The sequence below is a fragment of the Tamandua tetradactyla genome, chromosome 15 (assembly GCF_023851605.1).
Source record: "Tamandua tetradactyla isolate mTamTet1 chromosome 15, mTamTet1.pri, whole genome shotgun sequence".
NCBI lineage: Eukaryota > Metazoa > Chordata > Mammalia > Pilosa > Myrmecophagidae > Tamandua > Tamandua tetradactyla.
Window position 1 is genome coordinate 68,772,474 of NC_135341.1, and position 25,098 is coordinate 68,797,571.

The following is a 25,098-nucleotide window of genomic DNA, read 5'->3' on the forward strand; positions in this document are numbered from 1 at the left end:
GCTTGTGCCTTGCATGTCTTGTGTCTGAATGTCTACAATTCACAAGGCACAGGCAATTTGAAACTAAGAACTTTTAAAATTTTTGATCCTAGGGCAATGGATATTCTTGGTGTCCCAGGCAGAAGCAAACATACAAACAACCATCACCCAAATTTTCTGGAGGTTAGTCTTATAATCCAGAAAGAAATCCTATTGGATATGAACTCACATTCTTTTTTCAAAATTACTAGCTGCTTGAGGAAACAATTTACCTTTTGCAAGAGCTAGTTGAACGAAGAATAGCACAAAATTAACTAGCTTAACATAATAAATCGGAGAAATACAATAAGATAGTATGCTTAAAATGTTTAAATTCAACTGAAAAGTTTGATATAATGGATATAAAATATGGAACTATAATGATAAAAGACAAACTAAACACTATGGAAAATGGACCTGGTAGAGCTGAGAAAGTACCAAATAGAATTTCTTTCTGTATTTTATAGAAAAATAGTAAGTATCTATAGTATTTGTATAATTAAATTCAGAAGCTTGATCTATTGTTTACATGTTTAAATCCTGAACTAAAAAGAAAAGTTGTGTGGCAATCAGTGAATGTAATTAGAAATCAGTAATAGAGAGTTAACTTCAAAAGCTTCACATAATTTGGACAATAAGTTTTAAAGTCTCCAGAACTTAAAAGTATATAGTATTAAACGGAATATTTAGAAAAGAGGATTACTTGCAAATTAATGTCTCATTCAACAAACAGTAAACTGTAATGGCCAAAAATAGCAAATGAATAGATGTTCTACCTTACTTAACTAGGGAAATGGAATTTAAAACAAGAATTAGATACTAGGGCATACCTTTCAAGTTTTTAGAAGTTTAAAAACATTGGTAACAATTGTTGGTGAATATCTGGGATAAGAAGATATATAATACTATTAACTAATAAACTGGTAAGACTGTGTCAGAGAGGAATTTGGTAATGTATATATTAACTTTGCAGATGTGCAGGCCTTTTGAGTAAGTACAGTTGTGGGTACCTTATGCAGATAATTCTTGCACATTTGCACAAGGGAACTTATGTTGGTTTGCTCATTGCTAACTATTTAGAATAGTGAAAAGTGTAAAGCAACTAATTGTCCCTCTTAGGGAACTGATAAATCTAAAGGACAAGTAAATTGCCTTTACTTACAACAGAATTTTATTAAACAGCTAAAAATAAATGAATAAAATTTACGTGTATTACCCTAGATAAATCTAAAGAGAACATGCTCTGTGAGAAAAGAAAAAGCTTGAAAAAATAGAAATACCATCTAATTATGTAATATTTGTATGATCTTAGAAAAGTTATTAAATCTGTGAGCCTCATAAATATATAATATACATAAAATATAAAAATAAATTGTTTATTTTAAATAAAAATAACATTAGTGTTTGGCAGTATTAAATGAGTCAATATACATAATATGCTTAGAACAGTTCTTGATACCGAAAAAGCCAATATATGTCTGCTATTAATTTTGTTATTACTGCTACTTCCATTTGTGATCATTTATACAAAAGTTAATGAGACAAGTAATCACTATATACTGTTTTACTAGGTCATTTTGTACTAAAGTTAGCATGTAAGAAAACCTTATGTGCTGACTTTAATACTCAGGGGAGAAAAGGGAGGGGCAAATGAGAAAAGGGTACCAGGGCTTTGACTTTAGGTGATCAATATATTATTGATTTTGAAAATAGAAATGAAGCAAACATGGCAAAATGCTAAAAATATTTAATATCTATTTTATTAGCTCTAAACATTTTTGCATTTCTGACAACCAGCAGTATATAAGAAAGAGATCCCAGATGAAAGTCACAAAATTCCATGAACTTTAAAGGTGAAAGAACAAGAACATATTATATAGAATCTATAAAAAAAACTAGAAAGAAAGAATGAGTGGGTGTTAATTCTCTAGGTTTTAACAAATGCATATGTGCTAATAGACTGCGTGAAACAAGTGGTATTGGGTTCAGGGCATCACTTTGGTTATGTGTTCCAGTATTCCAGTTTTCTAGTCAACCATCGATTAGAAATACCATCAACTAATCAAAATATCTTCCTAGAAATGCTAACAATGAACCCTGTTATGAAGCTGTTAAAATCATCAAATTTTAGATTAACTAAAATTAGTGGTCCTATCACTAATTTTTTTTCAGTCATGGGAATGTATTATAACGAGGATGTTAAAAATGTAGGGTCATGAAAAATTAGGGCAAAGAGTCACAAGCAATAAAACAAATTAACTTTTTGTGACAAAATAAAAGGACTTCCTAATTTTTTTCTAGCAAAATATTAATCTATTTAGTGACTAAAAATCAACACTCAAGAAAAGGCAAGACTAAAAAACATATATGTAATTTTATTAAGTATTCCAACAGTCCATTCTTTCTTTCCGTTTTTTTTTTTTTTGTATGAGCAGGCACCAGGAATCGAACTGGGTCTCCAGCATGGCAGGCGAGAACTCTGCCACTGAGCCACCATCACACCACCCTGTCTGTTCTTTTATTTCAAATTTCCCCAAAATATAAATCCATTAAAATATTACTCTCTAGAAAATCTATACATGCACAGTGCAAAAAATTGTAAAAAGTAAAATAAAGCTTACAAGTAATTCCACTAAGTAATTTACTAATAAATTCCACTATAATTTATTTCTAGTCCTGTGGTAGTTAGATTCAGGTGTCAACTTGGCCAGGTGAAGGCACCTAGTTTTGTTGCTGCAGACATGAGTCAATGGTATGTAAACCTCATTTGTTGCTAATTACATCTGCAGTCGGCTAGGAGGCGGGCCTGCTGCAATGAATGACGTTTGACTTAATTGGCTGGTGCTTAAATTAGAGAGAGGAATGTAGCACAGCCTAAGCAGCTCAGCATACCTCCTCTTGGCACTCGCAGCTCAGCCCAGGCCTATGGAGATGCAGAGAGCAATCACCCCAGGGAAAGTCGTTGGAACTTCGAGGCCTGGAGAGAAGGCCAGCAGAGACCATCCTGTGCCTTCCCAAGTAAGAAAGAACCTCAGTGGAAAGTTAGCTGCCTTTCCTCTGAAGAACTAACAAAATCAATCCCCTTTTATTAAAAGCCAATCCGTTTCTGGTGTGTTGCATTCTGGCCGCTAGCAAACTAGAGCAAGTCCTTTCAAGTATGTGTGGGTGTATGTCTGTATTTTCTTTTTTTCCAAATAGAAATCACATACTGTTTCATGAGTTGCATCTTAGTTCATTACTTGAAATATACTGAATTATCCTTTTTTGACTTTTTTTCATATGTACCATGATTTGGGCAACTTATAAGTTATGTATGCTATTTTAAATCTACTTGTTGATGGCTTTTATTTTCCCCAATCTATAATTTTCTACTTAGTCAATATCAAAAGTCTACTCTATCATTTTAGCACCTCTTTTTATGTCCTCCTTCTCTAATTGGAAAACTTTGTACACTTCAAAGTTTCCCCTGTTCTTGACTGTTCTTGACTGCTCACTTTCAAATATTTGTAAATATTTTCTGGTATTTAATTCATAAAATAAATAACTATTTTAACTATTTCTACACCTATATTGAAATATATATGCATATTTTTATTTAAGATGCTTTATAAACAGCTGTTTATAAACTGTTTATAAACTACAGTCTTTAAAGTGAATTTCTTCTCCACTTTTCATATCTTTTATCTTGCCTCATAGTTTAAATAATTTTTTCTTGCTTTCATTCTGAAAGAGCATTTCAAGTATGGTGTAGTAGATAAGAGTAGATATTTTGACACGATATCTGACTAGATTCAAATCACAGCTCTGTACCCACTATGTAATTTTAGGCAACATATTTGAAGTCCATAAGCCTCAATTGCTCTATCTTAAAAAAAAAAAAGAAAGAAAAGAAGATACTGTCTTCAAATTCATGAGTACATATATAAAATTTTGAGTGCATAACTAATACAGACATATATTATGTATATATTTTATACATGTAATATATTATGACACACAAACAGACATTTTAAAATAACAGGTTTTTAAAAGTTCAGTATGAAAAGATGTTTGAATATTTTCTTCTTATGACCCTTTAACTTTTTAAATTTGATTGCAGGGCCAGTTTGTACTGAGCCAGTTTGCTTTTCATTATGATGTTATTTTCTACAGTGTCAATTTTGTTCTTTACTGACTCCCATGTGGATTTTAGTTTTGCCATTGCATTTTTAATTTTCTTCAATTCTTTTTCTTACCACATTCGTCTTTTGTTCTCTCCTTATGAAATTATGTTTTTTAATTTTTTAAAATCATGGAAATCAATTTTCTAAAATTTCTCCTGATTCCATAGGAAATTGTATTCAGAGAAATGTTATTCCCTTGTGATTTTAGTTTGGCGCTCCTGTTTTCTTTCATAGGCTAAATGTTCTTTTTTTTTGTATGCTATATGGTGGGGTCACATTTCATCCTTTTTCCATGTGGGTATCTCATTATTGCAGCACCATTTGTTGAATTTTTGTTTTGTTGTTTTTTGTTTTGCTTGTTTGTTTTTTGGGAAGTGCATGGACTAGGAATTGAACTACCCTTGCACCCCCTAAATGTTCTTTTAAAAATTATATGTAAGTCTACTTTCAATGCGAAAAGATCTATTATGACATAGTGTTCGAAGATGTGAGAGGTTATAGAAGATCCTGGCCCGGAGTCTTTCTCTTCTGGTTCATTTTTCCCTGATACAATCTTCAGAGTCCAACAGGCTGCCAACAACCATATTCTCTTTCTCTGCCCTCTTGGGCTGTCTCTGCAAAACTCTGAACTGAAGGCTTACTTTGCAAAGATGAGTACAGTGTGCTATGTCAGCAATTCTTCCCCTGCCTTGGTGTTTCCTGTCAGGATGCATGTTTTCTGGAATTATAGTTTCTAACTGGATGGAATTAAAAACAAAACAAAACAAAACTACTGGGCCTACGGAGCTAGCACACCACTCTAAAGCAGTGCCTAAGCAGTAGGGAGACTGAGTACGTGAATATGGGATGAAGCATTTCTCGTTAGTGTGGGTCTCTTAAAAGCTCGGGTTGTCCATTGATTACATTTTAACATTCAATCATATTTCCATGGATTTTAGTGAAAATTCCTCTAGTTTCTTATAATAATAGATTCAGAGTTTATTTTAATTTTCAATGATGGTGAAGATGTAAGATTGTGTCTTTATCCTGGCCTTCATATTATTTTCAGTGGGAAGATGGGAAAAGTTGCAACAAGGGCTACTGACTCAGATGAACCCTCGTTTAAATCCAATATTTTAAAATTTAGTGAGGGAGGGAAATAGATAAAAAAAAAAAAAAAGGCAAGGAAGATATCAATTTAAGAGAAATCTTAAGTCCTTATTTCTTTTTCACTGAAATCATACTTTATTATCTATTTCTTCTTATAAACTGTTCTAGTTTGCTAGCTGCCTGAATGCAATATACCAGAAGCAGAATGGCTTTTAAAAAGGGGAATTTAATAAGTTGCTGGTTTACAGTTCTAAGGCCGAGAAAATGTCCCAGTTAAAACAAGTCTATAGAAATGTCAAAGGCATCCAGGTAAAGATACCTTGGTTCAAGAAGGCCAATGAAGTTCAGGGTTTCTCTCTCAACTGGAAAGGCACATGGTGAACACAGTCAGGGTTTCTCTCTTTCGGCTGGAAGGGCATATGGCGAACATGGCATCATCTGCTAGCTTTCTCTCCAGCATCCCAGGAGGTGTTTTCCTTCTTCATCTTCCAAAGTCACTGGCTGGTGAACTCTCTGCTTCATGGTTCTACAGTGTTTTCCGGTGTGGCTTTCTCGTGGCTCTGTTGTTTTACTCTGCTCTCTCCAAATGTCCAGAGTTTTCCAAAATATTTCCTCTTTTATAGGATTCCGGTAATCAAGACCCACCTGGAATGGGTGGAGACATGTCTCCTAATCCAATTTAACACCCACTCTTGAGGCAACCACATCCATGTAGATAATCTAATCAAACTCACACTATGTAGGGTTTAAGAGAAATGGTTGCTCCCAAAAGATTGGATTAGGATTAGGGCATGACTTTCCTAGGGTACATAAATCCTTTCAAACCAGCACAAACACAAAGATTAAAAATGCTTCACTAGTGAGCTTAGGCAGCTATAACCAAGTTTTTATTTATGATAAAGATATGTCAACAGACTAAGGTACTATTTTTTCAGTACACCTAAGATTCAAGTGTGGAAAGATAGTTTCCCTAAGTGTAAGGTAATGAAATCTTGAAGTTGAAAACAACCTTAGAGATTATTTAGCCCAAGGATGCTATTGTTTGCTGCATCGATTCTGGAATTCATGAAGAAACATTAGGGGATATGCAAACTACTTACAATTTATTTCAAATATTTATATGTGGATATATTAGTTTAGAAGCCTTTTGTATCCATTCACTTTTTAAAAAGTCTTACAACTGAAAAAGTATTGAGATGTGGTATGAATCACTGGAACTTCTGATTTTAAAAGAGATAATTGGAGCAAATATGGCTTACTTTCCTAGGTCATACAGTTAACTAGTGGCAGTGCCATGGCTAGAACTGAGGATCCCCAAGTTCTGGGCTAAGCATTGCTCTATTATGTAATGTTCTTTTATGAAATGTGCCTTTGAGGAACATAATATAAAGTTCTAAATGTCTCTGTAGAGTACCAAGCATCAATAATATTGTCTGTTACTTAATTATAACATTTCTTTTCAGTAAAATCTCTTAGTGAAGTTGGAGTACATATTTAATAAAATAAGTAATCTTTTCAAACTGGTAACCAAAAAGACTATGGATATTGCAAGTTAGGAAGAAATTTATATGCATTTGTAAATTATTTGATTGACTTCCTAAGAAATTCAAAGGAATTGATGAAACTTATCAAATATTATTAGATATGTGTTATTTGAAATTGTTATAAAATATTATTTTAATGGCAACAGATTTTCTTATACCAATAAGAACCAGAATAAACTTATTGGAAAGTGGATCTTATTCACATGAGCACAAACATACATAATTCTTAGAAATAACTTAATATGTACAACATTAGATATATAAAAGAACACTTTTAATAAATGGAGATTAAATGCCGTAATCTTAGATGTCAAAAATATCTTAATGTAAAAGCATTAATCTTTCTAAAAATAATTCAAATTAAAATCCCATTTAGATTTTTTAGGGGGGTGGTTAATTTTTTCAAATATTAATCTAAATGATTAAATGGGCTAGAAATGCACAGTGAGTAGAACAGTTTTAAAATTTTTAAAGTACAATAATTAAAACTCTGCAATATTGGTAAAAAATTAGACTGTCAATGGAAGAAAAATGAAGTCTAGTAATAGCAAAAAAAATTCATAATAATTAAGTATGATTAAAATGCTATGTTTAATTTAGCACACCTCAAACCTGCTAAAATAAATTTCCCTTACCATCAGAAATAAGCCCCTATTCTCTTCTTCAGATGTTCTCCCTACCTTTGAGTTACCTGAGAATTTGTGTTTTGGGTCTGAGATATATCTTTGTTTTTGTTTTTTTTTTTGCATGGGCAGGCACTGGGAATCAAACCTGGGTCTCCAGCATGGCAGGTGAGAACTCTGTCTGCTGAGCCACCGTGGCCTGCCCCAACACTGAATTCATTTTAAAGCAGATGTTTCTGGCACCCCTTGAGCTAGAAACATACTACCATCCTTTAACAATACACAACTCAGAAAAATTCAATAGGATAGAAAGGAAGAAGCCAGAGGTAGGCAAAATTTCCAATGATTAGAGACATCGACTGCTTTAGGAGGATATAGGAGCCAGTGAATGGTCAGGAATGTATGGCCTCAAAACAGTCTCTTTCGAGACTATACTCAAAGGACACTCATTTGTTCGAAGCCTAGGTCCAGGGCAAGACCCCAGGAGTTTAAGAGCCAAGAGAAACCTCCTAGGGCCGTGTTGGGGATTGAATAATTTCTCCACAAAAGGCAAGTTCAGGTCTCAACTCCTGGTCCTGTGGGTATGAGCCTATTTGTAAATAGGATCTTTGAAGATGTTATTAGTTATAATTAGTTATATTTATATAGTTATATATAGTTATAATTATATAGTTATAATTAGTTATTATAACTAATAGCATGTGTGCCCACATTGAGTAATAGTCTAGCTGAAGTTCTTATATGCAAAGGAAATTAAACATGGAAGGAGAAGCCAAGGGGAGCAGTCTCAAGCTGGAAGTCAGTGGAACCCAGAAGAGAAAGGAGACACACACCACTATGTGACTGCCATGTGATGGAAAAGCCAGAGGGCCAAAGTTTTCAGAGTGAAAACATTGTCTCGCCAATGTCTTGATTTTGGACTTCTTCTAGGCTCAGAATTATGAGCTAGTAAATTCCCATTCTTTAAGCCAACTCATTGCATGATGTTTGTTTTAGCAACCAGTGACCTAAGCCAGATGATAGGCAAAAGTGAAAGTAGGATGCACCTCCTTGGAGATATTATGGATCCTATAAGAGGGCCAACCCAAGTTTATCTCCACGTTAAAAGGAGAAGGATGTTTGGGCCACTTGCTGAGTGAGGAAACAAGGTAAAAGCAACAGGACTATGAATGAAGAAGGGTGGAAATAACTAATCCTCTTTTTCCACTCTGGAAAAATTAAGGTCCTGAAAGCAGAGCCATTGCTTATCATTCTCTTCTGTCAATGCTATCACACAGGAAAAATTGAAACTGCATTAAAAATTGATTCGCTGCAACATCACATACCTCACAAGAAACTAACGGAGGAATATGGCCACTAAACTCTAAATATTTAAATAATATAGGAAACATTATATGGAGGTTAGTATAAGAATTTCAATAAAATATTTATAAGGTGCATTAACAAAGTCCAGATAATAGAAACTATGCATTAACCAACATCTAAACTAGAGAATAACAATTAGCCTCAGTCATAAAGTATCAGATATTCAGCAGCTAACTTCAGGAATATGACCCTATGCTTCTGGTGTTTACTTTCATCATCAAGGTTTATTTGTTTATTTAACTAGTTTGTTTTGTTTGAAAAATATAAATGTGAATGGTTAAAGAGGTGTCCTTTCCAAAAAGCACTTCGAAATGTCATACTTTCTATCTTAGTTCAGGGATTTAGATTCAGACAATACCCTCAGTACTGGATATACTTCTGATACTCTACTAAATATTTTTTTCACATTAAAATTATAAACAGACCAGTGGTTCATAAGGTTGCAATGTGTTCCTCCCTGACTGGGATAATAGATGAGGAAGTTCTTTAGTAATATCATGAACAGAAGAATGATTATATATACATAAACTTACCACCCATTTAAATTAATACAGTGAAAAGCAAGTACTAAATAATTCATTCTTAGAGGTTAAAACAGTAGAAAATGGGCTGTCAAAGACATGAAGAAAAAGTGAACTATGGATTGTGAGTTTGTCATTATATAAAAAATCAGAGATATGTTTCCTAAAGAGGCAGGGACAATGTAGATCATTTTACACCCAGATACTATTTTATAAATTGGAAAATCTAACAGTTTAATATGTGATACTTATCAACCCTTAACAGATTTTGTGCTTAATGACTGTCAGGTATTAGAAGGTCTTCTGAGAGAAGAGAAACTAAACAGTTCCTGCTCAAGTGTGAGGATATGAAATATTTGGATAGTAAAAATATTCAAAATAAATAGATTATCTAAAAACAAACAGAATGTTAATATTTGGTCTCCTATGAATCTGTTGTCTGCACTTCACGGCAGTCCACTTTTAACCAACTGAGCAATGATAATGTTGTTCTGTAGCAGTAGAAATGATAGAATACTCTAAGGAAGTACAGACTCAGTGTAACTTAATTCCAAAGACAGACGGGAGACTGATTTAATAACTTCTTCCTTTTTTAATCTCAATGGAGTGACCTATCGATATGGCAGAGAAACTATATCTGTGGTCTATCATTCATTCTTGCATTCATTCACTCATATACATGCACGGTGCATGGGCTTTCCATACACACCAAGATCAGTATGATGGGGAGAAGAAAAAAGAGATAGGAGATTATGGTAGAGAGTATATATAAACTTATGTATATCTCTCTCTCCCCCGTTGCATCTACCTATCTATAGGGATAGATACACAGACTTATACCTATATACATACATGCATATGTGTTTGTGTGTGTATCAACTATAACACAATCATAATGACTCCTCATGACTCCAGAGCACTTTGCAATTTCAAACTGTGTTCATAAATTATCTTAAGTTCATCACTGCCTCTCCAAATTAGGCATTTTTCCTAATTTCCATTTTATAGATGAGGACACTGTACCTATTTTTGTAGAGTCACTGAGAAATGATACATGTGGTATCCTCCATTTTACAAATTTTAAGATAAGTATTATTATTCCTATTATGATGTTGAATTTGAGTTTAATAACTTTCCTTAAGGTATGTTCTTTAGAAATCAAGAGTCATAAGATGTCAACAGACTATTGATAATGTGCATTGCAAAAATGGAGGAATCTGAGGTAAAATAAATTCATTATGCAGTACTGGATTTAATAAAGTTTAATCAGTTGCTTTGGGATTTGTCTAAGCTTACACTGTGCTAATATTCCTTGCCAGTTCTCACATGGGATGGTAGAGTTGCTGCACTTCTCAAACTTACATGACCATAGAACATACTGTTGCTTAGAGTGTCTGGTCTGAAGTGTGAGCACATTTGAAAACTCCAGTATCTGTACTCTGGAATATTGCAACTTCAGTGCTTTCTCGCCATAAGAGTTTCCTTCTGTTGACAGACCCTGGCAACTGGAGTTCATTTCCACTCTAAGTCTGCTCTCTGAAATTCAGAAGTTCCCTTTCAAATGACCGAGAACACAATGCAATTAAAAGCTAATTTTTGTGTTGTTTGATCTCTAGATGTCCAAATTTCAACCATTAAAATGGCCATATCATTTAGCCTTATAATTAAGCATTCTATGTACTTTATTTCCCATCTTTTACAATGAGCAAAGTTTAATGTCAGTCTCAGAAATTAAATATGAAGGAAGTCTGGGTTTTAAAAAGAAACCGTTTGTTCTTTATAACAAAGAAGAGTCTTATTCCCAATGATGGAAATGTTTTCTGGTTTCTAGAAGCCTTTATCAAAATAGGATGGAAACTCTTTTAAAATGGAGGCTATTTGATTTTAGTTTCCCAGAACTAACTAAGAGAAATTGTTCTTTGATGATGAAGTTTGCAGTACTGTGTTGTGTTGCTTTAGCATTGAGGTTAATTCTTCTCAGTGGAACTTCTTTGTCCATTAGGAATGGGTTATGTCCAAATAAATTTGCAGATGTGATGAGGATTGAAAAAGGATAGGAAAGACTAGATTGTAACTGGTTTAGTGCTGTTTATAACTGGCAGAATTAAAACTCCCCATTAGCCCCAAGACTTATTAAAGCCTTAATGCTCAAAGTGTGGGACTAACATGGGCAACATCCGCACCACCTGGGAACTTGCTAAAAATGCAGAATCTCAGGCTCTACTCCAGATCAGCTGAACTTAAAATCTGCATTTTAACGAGACCCCGAAGTAATTCCAGAGCACACTGAAGTTTACAAGCACTACTTAAAAACAATTAAGTTCAGATATCCCTATCTGGGGCTATTTTAATGGTTGAAATTTTTCATTTTAAGCTTTTTTTCCCCCCATCTCTTATTTCATGTACTCTCAAAGATGAGAATCTACAGATAAGGGCTATCTAGAAAAGTTTTTATAAAACTTTACAAAGGATATGAAAAAGTAGAGTGCTTCTCAAGGGAAAGCTGATGCAGTTATTGAAATAATCATCTCACACTATCATAAACCTGGCAACTTTTTTCCTTCCATGATGCTTGTAAATGCTAAGCAGTTAATAATTAGAGAGCCCTTCAAATCAAGCAGCTTTCATGGGTTTTATCCAATGAGGATGAGTACATTTAGGATGAAAATTGTCCATGGAAATTTTGCCTGGTTTAATCCTTTTTTCCTACTCTAGATTCTTGAACCCTTTTTTTTTTTTTAGTGCTATAGATATAAAGTATCTACTACGGATAAACATATTCCCAGCTAAAAGATTAAGCAATAGAAGAGCTTCTCTCTATTACAAAATATTCTCATCTCTAACCTTTGAAGCAGGTAATTTATTTTAAATTTCAGCACGCTACAGCCATAGAAAGAGAGACAATGTGGAGAAAGAATAGAAGGTAACATTTTCGCTATAAAAGGGAGCTGCTGACCAAGCTGTGCTCTAGCTGAGGAAGTGCTGTTTGGCAAGTAGAACTCCACTGTTATGCTTACATAAGGAGCCGAAACTGTAGTATAGTGAGCAAAATGCATCGAAAATTATCACAGTCCCAGATTTCAGTGAGCTGTGATAATGTCTGTGAAGAATGACTCATAGAAGTATTTTGATAAAAGTTCTGTAAATTTTACTGATTTTATTTTTAAACATAACAGTAAAGATGTTATTGTAACATCTGGCTATGTTTTCTGTTTGTTTGTTTGTTTTGGCTGACTATCGTATCTGGAGAGGGGATTCTCCATTGTGCATTGTCACAGTGAGACCTGGGGTCCTTCTTCTCACTCTGGAAATGTAAGGTCGGAGAGTCTCTCCCGGTCCCGGAAACCAGTGACCGAGCACGTGAATTAAGCTTGGTCAATTTCATTTTCCCTTAAGGACTGAATCAGAGATAAAGGGAAGATTGGAACTCACTCATGGCAACTACAGGGCCCAGCCGTCGAAATGTCAGCGATATGATTTTTTGCACTGAGACAAGTGCATATCTTATTCTCTTATTCTTCTTTCAATTCTGTGGGCAGCTGCCCAGCTCCTGAATTACCTTTCTGGTTTTGTTTGCAAAAAGAAATCATGACTGATAGAGAAATAAGCCTTCTTCCATTAGATTTAAACCATATTGCTTTTTAAATTCCATACAGCTCATTGCTGCAAGTTTGGTAGGTGGCTCCAGTTAAGATTGGCCTTAATTAATGATAGGAGCAGAGGTGGCATTGGTGATGATGGTGGCAGTGGTAGTGACGGTGGTAGGATCTGCTACAAGGACATGTTGTGTCCCCCCTACTATGTTAGGTAAAGGCGCTTTGAGTACCTCTCTGATGCTCAAAACTGTGTGAGGACAGGCACAACCATTTCTATTTTACAGGAAATGAGGATTTTCTTATGCAAAGCCACCTACTGAGGTCATCTCCTAGCAAATACCTGAAGCAAGATGCAAACCTGAAGTTTTCTAGCATAAAGCCAGAACTCTTACATTCTGTCCAGAATCCTGAGAGAGCACTTCAAGAACTAATTCAGTGACTTTAAGTCAACTTTGTGCCTATCATGAATTGAACCTTACAAGTAATAATAATGATAATATTATGACTTCATATTAATTGGTATATAAGGAAATATACAAGATCTTCTCACACATTTTAGGTGGACATTTATCCAAGTCTTCTTGTTAAAAACAAATAAAGGCCCCCAAAGAGATCATTCTGAAACATGCCCTTGAAGCCAAAACAAAATTCAGTTTTTTTGGGGGGGTGGGGTACATGGTACCGGAATTGAACTCAGGTCTCCTACATGAAAGGGGAGCATTCTACCACTGAATCACCCGAAAACGCAAATTTTAGAAAGCATAGTTCACCTTACTTGTGATGTGCCTCTCTAATACAGTGTTAAATATTGACCTTGAAGCACCGTGCCTAAGCTCCATAAGAGGCTGATATATGCCAATAAGCTTTTAAGATGGATGCTGGACCTGTCTCCTATAATAGCCTCTGAGGAACATCTTCTATTTGTGTGCAATCGTGAGCCTATATGAAAATGACTAATTTTTCACAGGCTGATTTGCAAATAGAGAGTCGGGAGATAAATTATTTTGATGATATGCAAAAGCACTACAACTAAACCTAAAGCAATGCTTTCAAACCATTTCTTAATAACCACATGTAAAATAAGTATTCACTAGAAATAGTTTATGGTACTTTCTTTCATTACTACTAATTGTCAGAATAAAATGATAATAATAGTATTTCATATAATAAATTATTGTATAATAAATAATAGCATTTATTGAGCAATTTCTAGGTGTGAGACACAGTACTGAATGTTTTTCATATTGTTTAATTTTTTACCAGTAACTCCAATAGGGTAGGTATTTACAGTATTGAAAATGAAGCAGAAACATCTCTCTCTGTTTCCTGGTGTTCTTTATTTAAAGGATCACTGATTAAGAGAAAACCTTATGGCTTTCTGTAGTCTTAGAATAAAGTCCAAAATCCTAAGCCTAGCACAAATGGTCTTTGAAGATCTGGTCTCTACCTACCTACCTCTTTAGCCTCACTATTTTACTAACTGCACACACATTCATCCTTTATGCTGGTTCTAACAGACTGTTTAATATTGCCATGTCCCTGCTGTCACAAATGCCCTTTCCTCAGCATTTGAACAGGCACTTCCTATTCATCCTTTTAAACTCAACTCATCTCTGAAAAACCTTTGCAGATATGCTAGTTAGATTTAGTTCCACCATGCGATGCATATTCCCCTTATATAACTTATCACCCTGTAATATACCATTGAATTATTTTTCCTGTTTTTCCCTGTACACTTTATGTTTCATGACATTAAGCATCTTATTTGTTTTGGTATCACCAGTGCATAACACAAAACCAAGCATGCAATGGATGCTTACAACATATTTTTGGATTAAATGACCAAATCTTAAGTTTGTCATTATCTTCTCCATTTTCCTAGCCAGAATGATTTGCTAAATCACTATTCTCTATAATTTCATAATACTCAAAATTAGAAGGTCTAGACAAGGAGTTAGGGGATTTAGTTTCTTTGTCCCTTTTCTGCCATTTAGGAATTGAATGACCTTTGTGATGGTTAATTGCACATGTCAACTTGACTAGATCCTAGTGTCCAGTTTTTGGCTAAGCAAGCACTGGCTGGATTGTTACTGTGAGAATATTTAGTAAATGGGTTTGTATAAATAGTTGATTACATCTATGGCAGATTTCATCTACAACCAACAAAGGCAAATGCTCTCAACAGTAAGAGGAATCTCCTCATCTAATTGGTTGGAGGTCTTAAAGAAAGAATTGAGGATTTCTGAAGTCAAAAAGAAGCATTCTTGACTCTGTTTCAGCCTACCAGCATCTCCTGGGTAATTCAACCTCACCTTCATCGGACTTTCTAACTTGTGGACAGCTCTGTGGAATTCTGACTTTCTGTGTGTGTGTGTGTGTGTGTGTGTACTGTTTGTCCTATTTCTCTGGAGAACTTTGATTAATACAAACTTGAAAATTGATTCATACAATAAATACGTTTTTATACACTTTCTATGTGGAAGAAACTGTAAGCCTCAGTGGGGCTATGGCAGTGAATGCATTGGACAATAAGCCCTTCCATCGTGGAACTTGCATAAAACTAGAGATGGATTTCTCTCTATAAAATCAGAGCTGGACTACGGTCTCTCCAGGTCTAAAATTTCATGAAACAACAAGTCAGACCTATATGTTTCTTAAAATACGGCATAGAAACAAAACAATATGAAGTGAAATCTAAAACCAGGCAAATCATTTCATAACTAGCCCCTGATATGGGTCTACAAGTATTCATCTTTCCTTCCAAATACAGATATTTTATAAAAGAGTGACACTGCAACTTTTTTTTTAAAGATTAACTTTGATTTGGTTTGATAAAAAAATGTGGAAAATCTCTCTAGCCATGTGTAATTGATCTGCCAAGGACAAAAGGAGAAAACAATCATTTCAGGGCAATTAACAATGATTAGAAAAGAAGCTTATTTTATCCTCTGGGAAGATGAATCTGTTCTGGACATTTTTTTGCTAGCCACAAAGATAAAGAGCTACCTCTTCTCCAGCCAAATTTATTTGAATAATGAATTTTTTGATCCATGATAGTTGAAGCAATAAAGGCAAAATTGGTTATTAGTGGACAAATTGCATAGTAAAAACTAAATTAGCCTAGACACTCAGCTGCTCCATTATAACATTAGGTAGGGAAGGTCACAGTTATTTAATTTGTGTTCAAAGATCAGCTAAGAGAATGTTTTAAAGGAGCAAAAGATGCAAGTGATTTTAGGGAAAGGGAAAGCCAAGTATCCAGTTCCATAAACCAGTATTAACAGATATAATTAGAATGCTTCCTTCCTAATCAATTCCTGAGAGGTTCTTGGACAGGAAATCTATTCTCTAAAGATAAATGTTTACCTACTAATGTTAACTCAGCGTAACAGGCTGAATAATGGCCATCCAATGATACTAGGTCCTAAACCCCGGAACCTGCAAATGTCACCTTCCATGACAAAATTTTGCAGATGTGATTAAATTAGGATTTTGAGAAGAGGAGATCATTCTGGATTATCTGAGTGGGTCCTAAATGCCATGACAAGTGCCCTTATACGAGAGAGGTAGAGGAATATTAGATACACAGCAGAGCAGAAGGCAATGGTACCACAGAGGTAGTGAACGATGTGTCCACAAGTCAAAGAACGCTGACAGCTCCCCAGAAGCTGGAAGAGGTAAGGAATGGATTCTTCTGTAGAGCTTCTGAAGAGAACACAGCCTGTTGACATCTTGACTTTGGCCCAGTGAAGTTGATTTCACACTTCTGACCTCCAAAATTAGACAAACTTCTATTGTTTTAAGCCAACAGATTTGTGGTTACTAGTTACAACAGCTACAAGAAACTAAAGCATTTTGACCCTGATCATAGGATGTTCTTCCTGACCCACCCCTTTCCCTTGTTCTACTTAGCAATGGACAGTGGCTACTGATACCTCATGCATATACTGAGCCATGATAAGAAGCAAAGCAAAATGTGATGCAAACAATGCTGGGTCTTTTCTTCCATTAAAATCATAAAACATGAAAACTGAAGAAGATTTTCAAGTGATATAATGAGATTTTTCCATGTTGTATATAAGAAAACTGAAACCCAAACAGGTGAACAGAATGCACTACAAATCACACAGTTGATCAGTGGTGAATTCATGCTGAAAGGAGAGATCTACTGATCCCAGCCCGACAATCTTCCCACCACCACACTCTGCCAATGCTCTCTTTGTGTTGCGTTCCAACATGGAAACTCCAGTTCATTACATTAAACCATAACACTAGGAAAGAGAATGGAAGTGGAAGAGGGCAGTAAGGAAGCAGTCCAGGTGATTGGATTCTTTTTCTTGGAAAATAAATACCTATGCATATTTCTGGGAAGAAAAACAATAACAGCTACTTTATACATCTGCCGCTGGACTGGCATGCTGGAAATGAAACAAAAAGCTTTCCCCACCTAACTAAATTTGAGGGTGTGAATAAACTGAATTTCTCTATCTGGAGACTCTCAGACTAGACAAGCCTTGCAAATTAATCTAAGTGTATAGGTCTGGGGCCTGAAGGAAATTAGGTCAGGTCCAAAAAGGAATTAAGTGGTTGACCACAAGTTAGAATTTTAATATGGATTCAAAACAAAGGGCAGAGAGCTAATGTCATAATTTACTAAATACTATTAGGATGGCACTAGAGTATGTGAGAAGGAGGCTTCATAACAAAGTTTTGGAAAGGGAAACAATATTGAGGGGCTGAAAATGTTTTAATCCAAGTACATTCCAGATCTTGATCCTCCTTTGTAAGAACTCATGCCTCTTTCTCTTCTATTCTCAACTCATATACTCTTTATTCAGGTTACTTCTATTTTCTCTGTTCAGTCTCATTTCTCCCTTTCCTTTGTTTCTGAGAACTGGGGTCCACAAACAAAACATAGAAAAAGTGTTTGTATAGGAAGATAAAACCATTCAGAGGTGAAAATTATCAGAACACATCAGTTACTTTGTGTAACTGAGCTATAAAATTGAGATAGTTAAGCATATTCCTTTGTTTCTTAGAATTGGGGCCCACAGGTAGGGCATATAAAAAATGCCTTTATAAGGAAGATAAGAAAATCATTCTGAGATGAAAATGATCAGAACACATCAATTGCTTTGTATAGCACAGGGATAAAATTGAGATGTACAAGGGTATTTTTAAGAATCTAGAGAGTGGATTCACTCCCTTGAACTTGCTTTCTTAAGATCTCCAGCACATTCTTCAATGATGCCCTTTGAAGGTTTTGTATATGCCCCATGGTGAGATAGTGGCATTTATAGGAGCTAACCCAGGGATGTTCTAAATGCCTAATGCCACTAAATGCTGGTATGAGAAGTTAGAGCATTTTCTCTCTTGGGAGTTTCTTGTGACTTTATCCTGTGCAAAGGTCTGAGCTTCTTTCAAAAGTTCAAAATTGAGTTTTGGTGGAGAAGATAAGTGAAGGATTTTCGAAGCCAACTAAGAAACAGATTCTTTTTTATAAAGCTTCAGGTTAAGAAAAAATGTATCCTTAAAGGATACTATGATAATTCGCTAAAGTGTGTGTGACTTGAGAAGAACACAGATATTTTAGCATAAAACTTATAGTCTTGAGGATTTTCATTTTCTATAAATTTCTTGGGATTATCATAAGTTAAAAATGTGTTCCTGTGCAGAACGTTTCAAATTCATTTATGCAGAATTATGTAACACTTGGAAAATATGTTTTAAACTTCCATGAAATATGGGAACACAAAATTTTATAAATTGTGTTTGTAAATATACAGTCCTCTCTGCTATCACAAATTCTCGAAGTACACTAAATTTGGAAAACATGCCATTATGATAACTTTTGTTTTTGTTTTTTAAAAGAAAAAAAGTTTATCTTTTCTTATAACTTACCACCTCTAGTACAAGAAACTATTTTCTTCTGATTTAAAATATTGCAATGATAGGCCATAGGCCAGTTATTCAATAATTTACTGTTACTAATCCCGCATCTACATTAAAACACGTCAAATTAAGATCACACTTTAGCCCTCTGAACACTTCTATCATCTTGCTGGTCATTTTGAATACTTACTTTAGCTCGAAAGCTTACCATTACTATGAAAAATCATATGGTTGTTCCATAAAACTTTCTCCCAAGAAATTACTTGTATCATAAACAAACAAACAATAACATGTGACAAACTTGAAAGTCAGAGGGCATATATTTATAGACTCATCTTTCATCTTCTCCAAATTCCAGACAATCTATCTTCCTTTTCAGCTGAAAAATGGAAAATGTGATAAATGTAAGCCCTTACCAACTTCCCACTTCAGAAGGCTGTTGTCTTCCCTCTCCATTTTTCCAATGACATACCAGATACATGCCATCCAGTGCGCAAGGAGTGCAAACATTGACATGAGCAGAGTCAGGACAATTGTGCTATGTTGAGAATAGCGGTCCAACTTCTGCAGGAGACGCAAAAGACGCAGCAGCCGGACCGTCTTCAAGAGATGCACCAGAGACACCTGTGGTAGGAGTCAAAGCAGCACAGCTAGGCTCATGGGTTAAATGCACACAACAGTCACGTTAACTTACGGCCATCTGGAAAGTTCTCAAATTATGATTCTAATTCTGTGACTGCTTCTTTCATATAATTTTATCTATTTGGAGATACAACTGCAACATGTTATGATATCAAGATTAAAATCAGATGTCTCCACTCTCTTATACACTTTCTATCTCCCCTTTTTCCCTTTCCCCATGTAGGGAATTACTTTATAACAAGAATTCATATAAATTGAAGGAGAGTCCTAGAAAGTGGTAATGAAAATAACTTTTTTTTTTTAATAATCTGATCCATTAAACTTAAGTGATTTCAGCTCCCAAGTACCTGCCCATGGGCTATACGAGCCTCTTTTTAATATACCAATGAACAGAGAAATTTGCCTAAAGCATAGGCATTCTGAACTGTCTTTCAAACAAACATGCTCAGGAAACAAAAATCAAGTGGGAAAAAAGTTTTGAAAAATCTCCTAGGTCTTGTCTTTGCATGCATTAAAGCAGTAGACTTACAGCTGGGGGTGGGGATGAGAAGATTGGCTATTTTCCTGATTTTAGGACCTAATTTTAAAATGTGCACTTTTGTGTCAACCAAAATGGTCAATATCACTATTAAGAACACCTTTGGTGTACGTAAACTATCCTCTCTTCATGCCCTCAGTGAGCTTGCATTCTAAATAGAAAAGACGAATAACTAACTCCTATGCAAATAGTTTGACGAGTTCCTTGACCTTACCTAATTTCTTTGGGAGATTCAGAGACAGAGGGAAAGAAAGTGGTCTGTTTGACTAAGTGGTTTTTATCTAAGATCAGTGTTTATCTTACAGAACAGAATTATAAACAGAGTCAGCAGTTTTTGGAAGTTTGCATTTGTAATTAGCCAGCATCAGTTGGCTTCTAGTTCCTTCCTCCAGTAGCCGTTTTCCTTACCTAAACAGGCTTACACATAGTAAGTTCTCAATAAATATTTCTTGAATGAATGAATGAATAAATTAAGTTAAAATACTCCAACTGCAGCATAACAATAGATATTCAATAACATTGTGTTGAACTGTAATCATCTGAGTTATTTTATACTCAAATATAAAATCTTAAGTATTCATGCTTTTGCTTCAGTATATCATCATTTTTACATCCGATTCATCCACTTATCTCTCACAGTGACTTTCATAATGACTTGTGTATAGTGGGTATTTAATAAATAAAAGATGCAAGTTATATTTAAAACAATTATCATCAATAATCATGGGCAGAGACAAAGTCAAAGTGTTCGATACATTTTTGGTGGTTCAAACACGTTTTTGAACATCACCTATTTGAGATATGCTAATTGGTTACATTTTAGATCTGAAGTCCAATGTTTATTCTTCTTTTTTCTTTCTTCTCCCTCCCTCTCTTCCTTCCTTCCTTCTCTCCTTCTTACCTTCCTTCCTTCCTTCCTTTCTTCCTTCTTTCCATCTTTTCTCTTTCTGCTGTCGTTGTATGACTCATAAGTTATTTCTATAACTTTCTTTACTTACTGGGAAGTAAATGTGATATTTGGACAGCTTTTTCTGAACAAATAGAATATTTCAACCTGGCTGACTTACTTGAGGAGAATTACAAAGTCATGTGCCAATTTGTTAAATGATCATGTATTCCTGTACAAAGAAGAAAACATATCACTGATCAGAGAGATGTCTTCTTCCCTCCTTTCTTTCTGACATGAATATTGATCTATAAAACACACTCTTTACAAAGCATCTGTCAGATATCAGATGTCACAAGAGAGAATAATGCAAAAGGAAAAAGGAGCAGTGAAAGTATAGGACAGGTATTTAGATTTTATCTAAATATGATAATTAGACCATTTCAAAAATTCCTCATCAGCTTCATTTTAGGCAATGAGGGTGTTAATTATGCAAAATAACATAAATATATATTATATATTTTATTTTATATATATTCAATATAATATAATTATTATATGTTCATATTTCTATTCAAAGAGAACTAGAACACTACAAAATATTACTGATGTTTAGTAGCAAAGCAGAAAATTAATTGAGATCAGAATCATATTAAATACCATTTAATTGACAATTGGCCAAGAGAATTCTGAAAATTTTTATGTAGCATTTTGTGAATTATATACTTCTTTTGGATTTCTTTTGCATTTTTGAAAAGGCCTTGTTTTAAGTCATTACTTTTTCATTATAGTACACTTATCTAGTCAAACTCAATCTTAAAAAGCACTTTTAAAAGCAGGGATAAGGGGTGCACGGGTAGTTCAGGGGTTAGAATGCCCGCCTTCCATGCAGGAGACCAGGGTCCGATTCCTGGGCAATGCACCCCCCCAAAAAAATAGAAAAAAAAAAAGCTGGGATAACTTTTTTTTTCAAGGTAACATTAATTAATATTATATACTAGATATCTTCACCAGAGCTTTCTTTTCAGGTGAGTTATAAACCTCTTAAAAATGTTGACATTCTCAGCCTCCCAACTTCAAAAAAGAAAAGAAAAGAAAAGAAAGAGAGAAGAAAAGAACAATTTGATTGTACAGGCAATTAATAAAATTCACAGGTCTATACTATTGTAAAATCTCTTCCCTTTAGAGTTCTATTCCTTCAGAAGTAATTAACGACTATATTTGAAATATTGATCACTTTAGTAATGAAAACTATGCCTTTGAGTTCTTGATAGAGAATATGATTTCTACAGGGGAGTTCAAATGACTAGGCAACTTGTTTAATTTAAACTAATGTTTGGTAAATTTTTATATGCTAAAATTGGCTACTTAGCAGCAAATTGCATTAATGGTCCAATAATGGTATTGCACCCCAAACACCTCCAAAAACCTTCCTATTTATAAGGAAGCATTTAACACATTTAAAAGTATTAGTTAGTAAACTTTTCTACTACTACCAGTGAGTTTTCTTTCCTAGGAAGAGATGTAAGAATAAATCGTTTAGTTGAAGAAAGAGGGGGAAAGTTACACAAGCTAGTGCAAATTAAAGGAAACTCAAGTTTTATGTTAGACAACATGGAATTTAGGTTTTTGTTCCTTTCAACATCTTTACAAGGAATTCTAAGCAGTGGTTGAATTATTTAATTTCAGCATTTCTCTCTAACTTAATTGGTCTTCTGTTGTCTTTGACAATGAATAATAAATTGCTCAACAGGTAGGAAATTAAAGGTTATAAAAGGGCAAAAAAAACCACTTCAAACTCTTCATCAAACTCCATAGGCAAATATCTGCCTAAGTGATATAAAGTGATTCCTCCTACGTTTTCTTTATCTAAGGGTTTAGTGAGTCAGTATTTATGATACATTTCAGCTTTTTTGCATATCTTGCTTTTGAATATTTAAATAGCTAGAAACAGGTAATACAAATTTCCAAAGGAAGTAATTTCCTCAAGTGAAGAATCTGGCCTGAGTGTCACTGGGCATTTTGGCATCTTTATTAATGACATTAATTATTAATGATTTGTTAATCATGTATATCTAATTAATATATATAATTATGTATTAATGATTTATTAATTTGTTTAAAGAAAACAAATCACCACAAACCTTTAAACCCGAATGTGTGAAAATTAAACACAGAATAAAAACCAACCGTAGAGCTCATGTAGAAGGGGGCGCTTTACTTACCACTGTGACATTGAAAGCATATAGGAGATCAAAAGGCAGGGCAGCGATTAAATCAATGATGAACCAGGTTGTGACATAGTGGATGCAAATTGATCTTGCTTCAAAGATAACTTGGCCAGACTTACTGACATAGGTTGTTCGGAAATTTAAAATTATATCTGCTTGGGACAAAAAGATAGAGAAAGAAAAGGAAGGAAGAGAGAGAGAAGAAGAGAAGGAAGAAGGAAGGAAGGAAAGAAAGAAGGAAGGGAGGGAGGCAGGAGGAGGAAGAAAAGACAAGAAAGGGAAAAAAGGAAGAGAAGAAGAAAAGTGTATAAAATTAAATAAAATTAGACAAATGGTAACCTCAACCTATTTCAGATTAATATTCAAAATGTTTCTTTCACAGATCCAGTTCAAATTAGAAACATGTATTGAGGAAGGGTGAAGACAGTATAATATTTTTTGAGCACCTATTATGTTACAGACATGGGGGCAGATGCTAAGATAATTAAATAAGGAATAATACAATAATTTAAAAAGTCAACACTTATTAAATGTTCACTATATATTAGACATTCTATGAGCTTGGCATGTGTTGTTGCACTTAATCCTCAGAACATCTTCAAAAGTAGACATGGACAGTATTATCTCCATTTTAAACAGTAAGAAACGGCCTTAAAAACCTTCAAGTTTATATTACCAACAGTGGCAGAGATGGAATTTTAACATAGATATAATTTGCAGCTCATTATTTTATTTTATGAAGTACCACCTAATTCTGTGTACCAAAGTTTTACTAATCTTTGCTTGGCTATGGAATTCATCCCTGTCCTTAAGACACTCCTATTACAAGGAGTGCCTTGTTTTGATTTCTAGGTTGAATTTCTCCATTCCATTTTAATGAATGAGATGTAACCATTTTCAACCTCGGCCTACCTCGTTCTTTTACTATATATTTATCAACCATTTCACAATATGCATGGGCCCTAATGAACACCGCTCCAATGACAGTCATGCTAACCTCACTCTTGTGCTTGTGAATAAATATCTCAGTTCATGGGCTAAATATCATTAAAAAGCTGGAAGATATTAGCTTTTCCTCAGTTTGTTTTAGATTGAGTACAAAAGGCACTCGGGAATTTCAGGAGTGGTGGTGAGCATTGAATGTTTTATGGGTTGATTCCAATAGAAACAAATTTCTCCATGAAACTTTTTTTTTTGTTGAGGAGTGAGGAAGATCAGAGGAGGAAAGGAAAGGAGTAAAGATCCTTGTAAATGAGACTAAGAACACAAGGAGCTATGGAGCCAACATTAAGCTCTGAGTTACATAATTATCAAATGACTTACAACCTTGCAGCTAATTTAAACCATCAGAATTAAGCAGAAGTCACATATGAGATTAAGATTTTGTTGATGCTGTATAATCATTATAATACTAAAAACTAGTCACAATAAGGTTCACTTTACATTTAGGTAAAATTTATACTTCTCATTTCATGTTCACATTTGTGGGAGGTAGAATTAGAATTCTAAAATGACCCCCAATAATCTTTGCCTTTGTTTAATCCCTTCTCTTTAACTAAGGGTGGAACCTGTGAATATGATAAGAGTTCAATCTGTGATTGTGTTATGTTATGTAGCAAAAAGGGAGCTTACCCTGGGTGGCCCTAACCTAATAAGAGCAGAGAGTTTTCTTCAGGTGGGGGCAAGGGATTGGAAGTCAGTGAGACATGCTCCTTTTGGCTGCTATGCTGTGGAGAGGGCCATGACGGGCAGCCTCTAGATGAGAATGATTTCAGGATGAAATCCAGCAAGAGAATGAGGACCTCAGTCCTACAACCACAAGAAACTAAATTCTTCAAAAGGATACATGAGCGGCACCTGCCCATGCCGAAAAACAAAAACAAAAAAAGCCACATGAGCTTGGAAGATAAGCCTGAGCTTCAGAAAGAAAGAGCCTGGCTGATACCTTTATTTCAGTCATGAAAGACCCTGGACAGAGAATCCCGTTAAC

At 34.7% G+C, this 25,098-nt stretch overlaps 1 protein-coding gene across 1 annotated transcript in view; it reads right to left on the reverse strand.

Moving 5' to 3' along the window:
- KCNH8 (potassium voltage-gated channel subfamily H member 8) overlaps positions 1 to 25,098 on the reverse strand; it is a 396,752-nt gene that overhangs the window by 135,961 nt on the left and 235,693 nt on the right. The window contains exons 6-7 of the mRNA XM_077130036.1: positions 23,103 to 23,260; positions 19,228 to 19,435 (exon numbers count right to left, since the gene is read on the reverse strand). Coding sequence (XP_076986151.1) covers positions 19,228 to 19,435; positions 23,103 to 23,260 — 366 coding nt within the window. The remainder of the gene's footprint in view (positions 1 to 19,227; positions 19,436 to 23,102; positions 23,261 to 25,098) is intronic.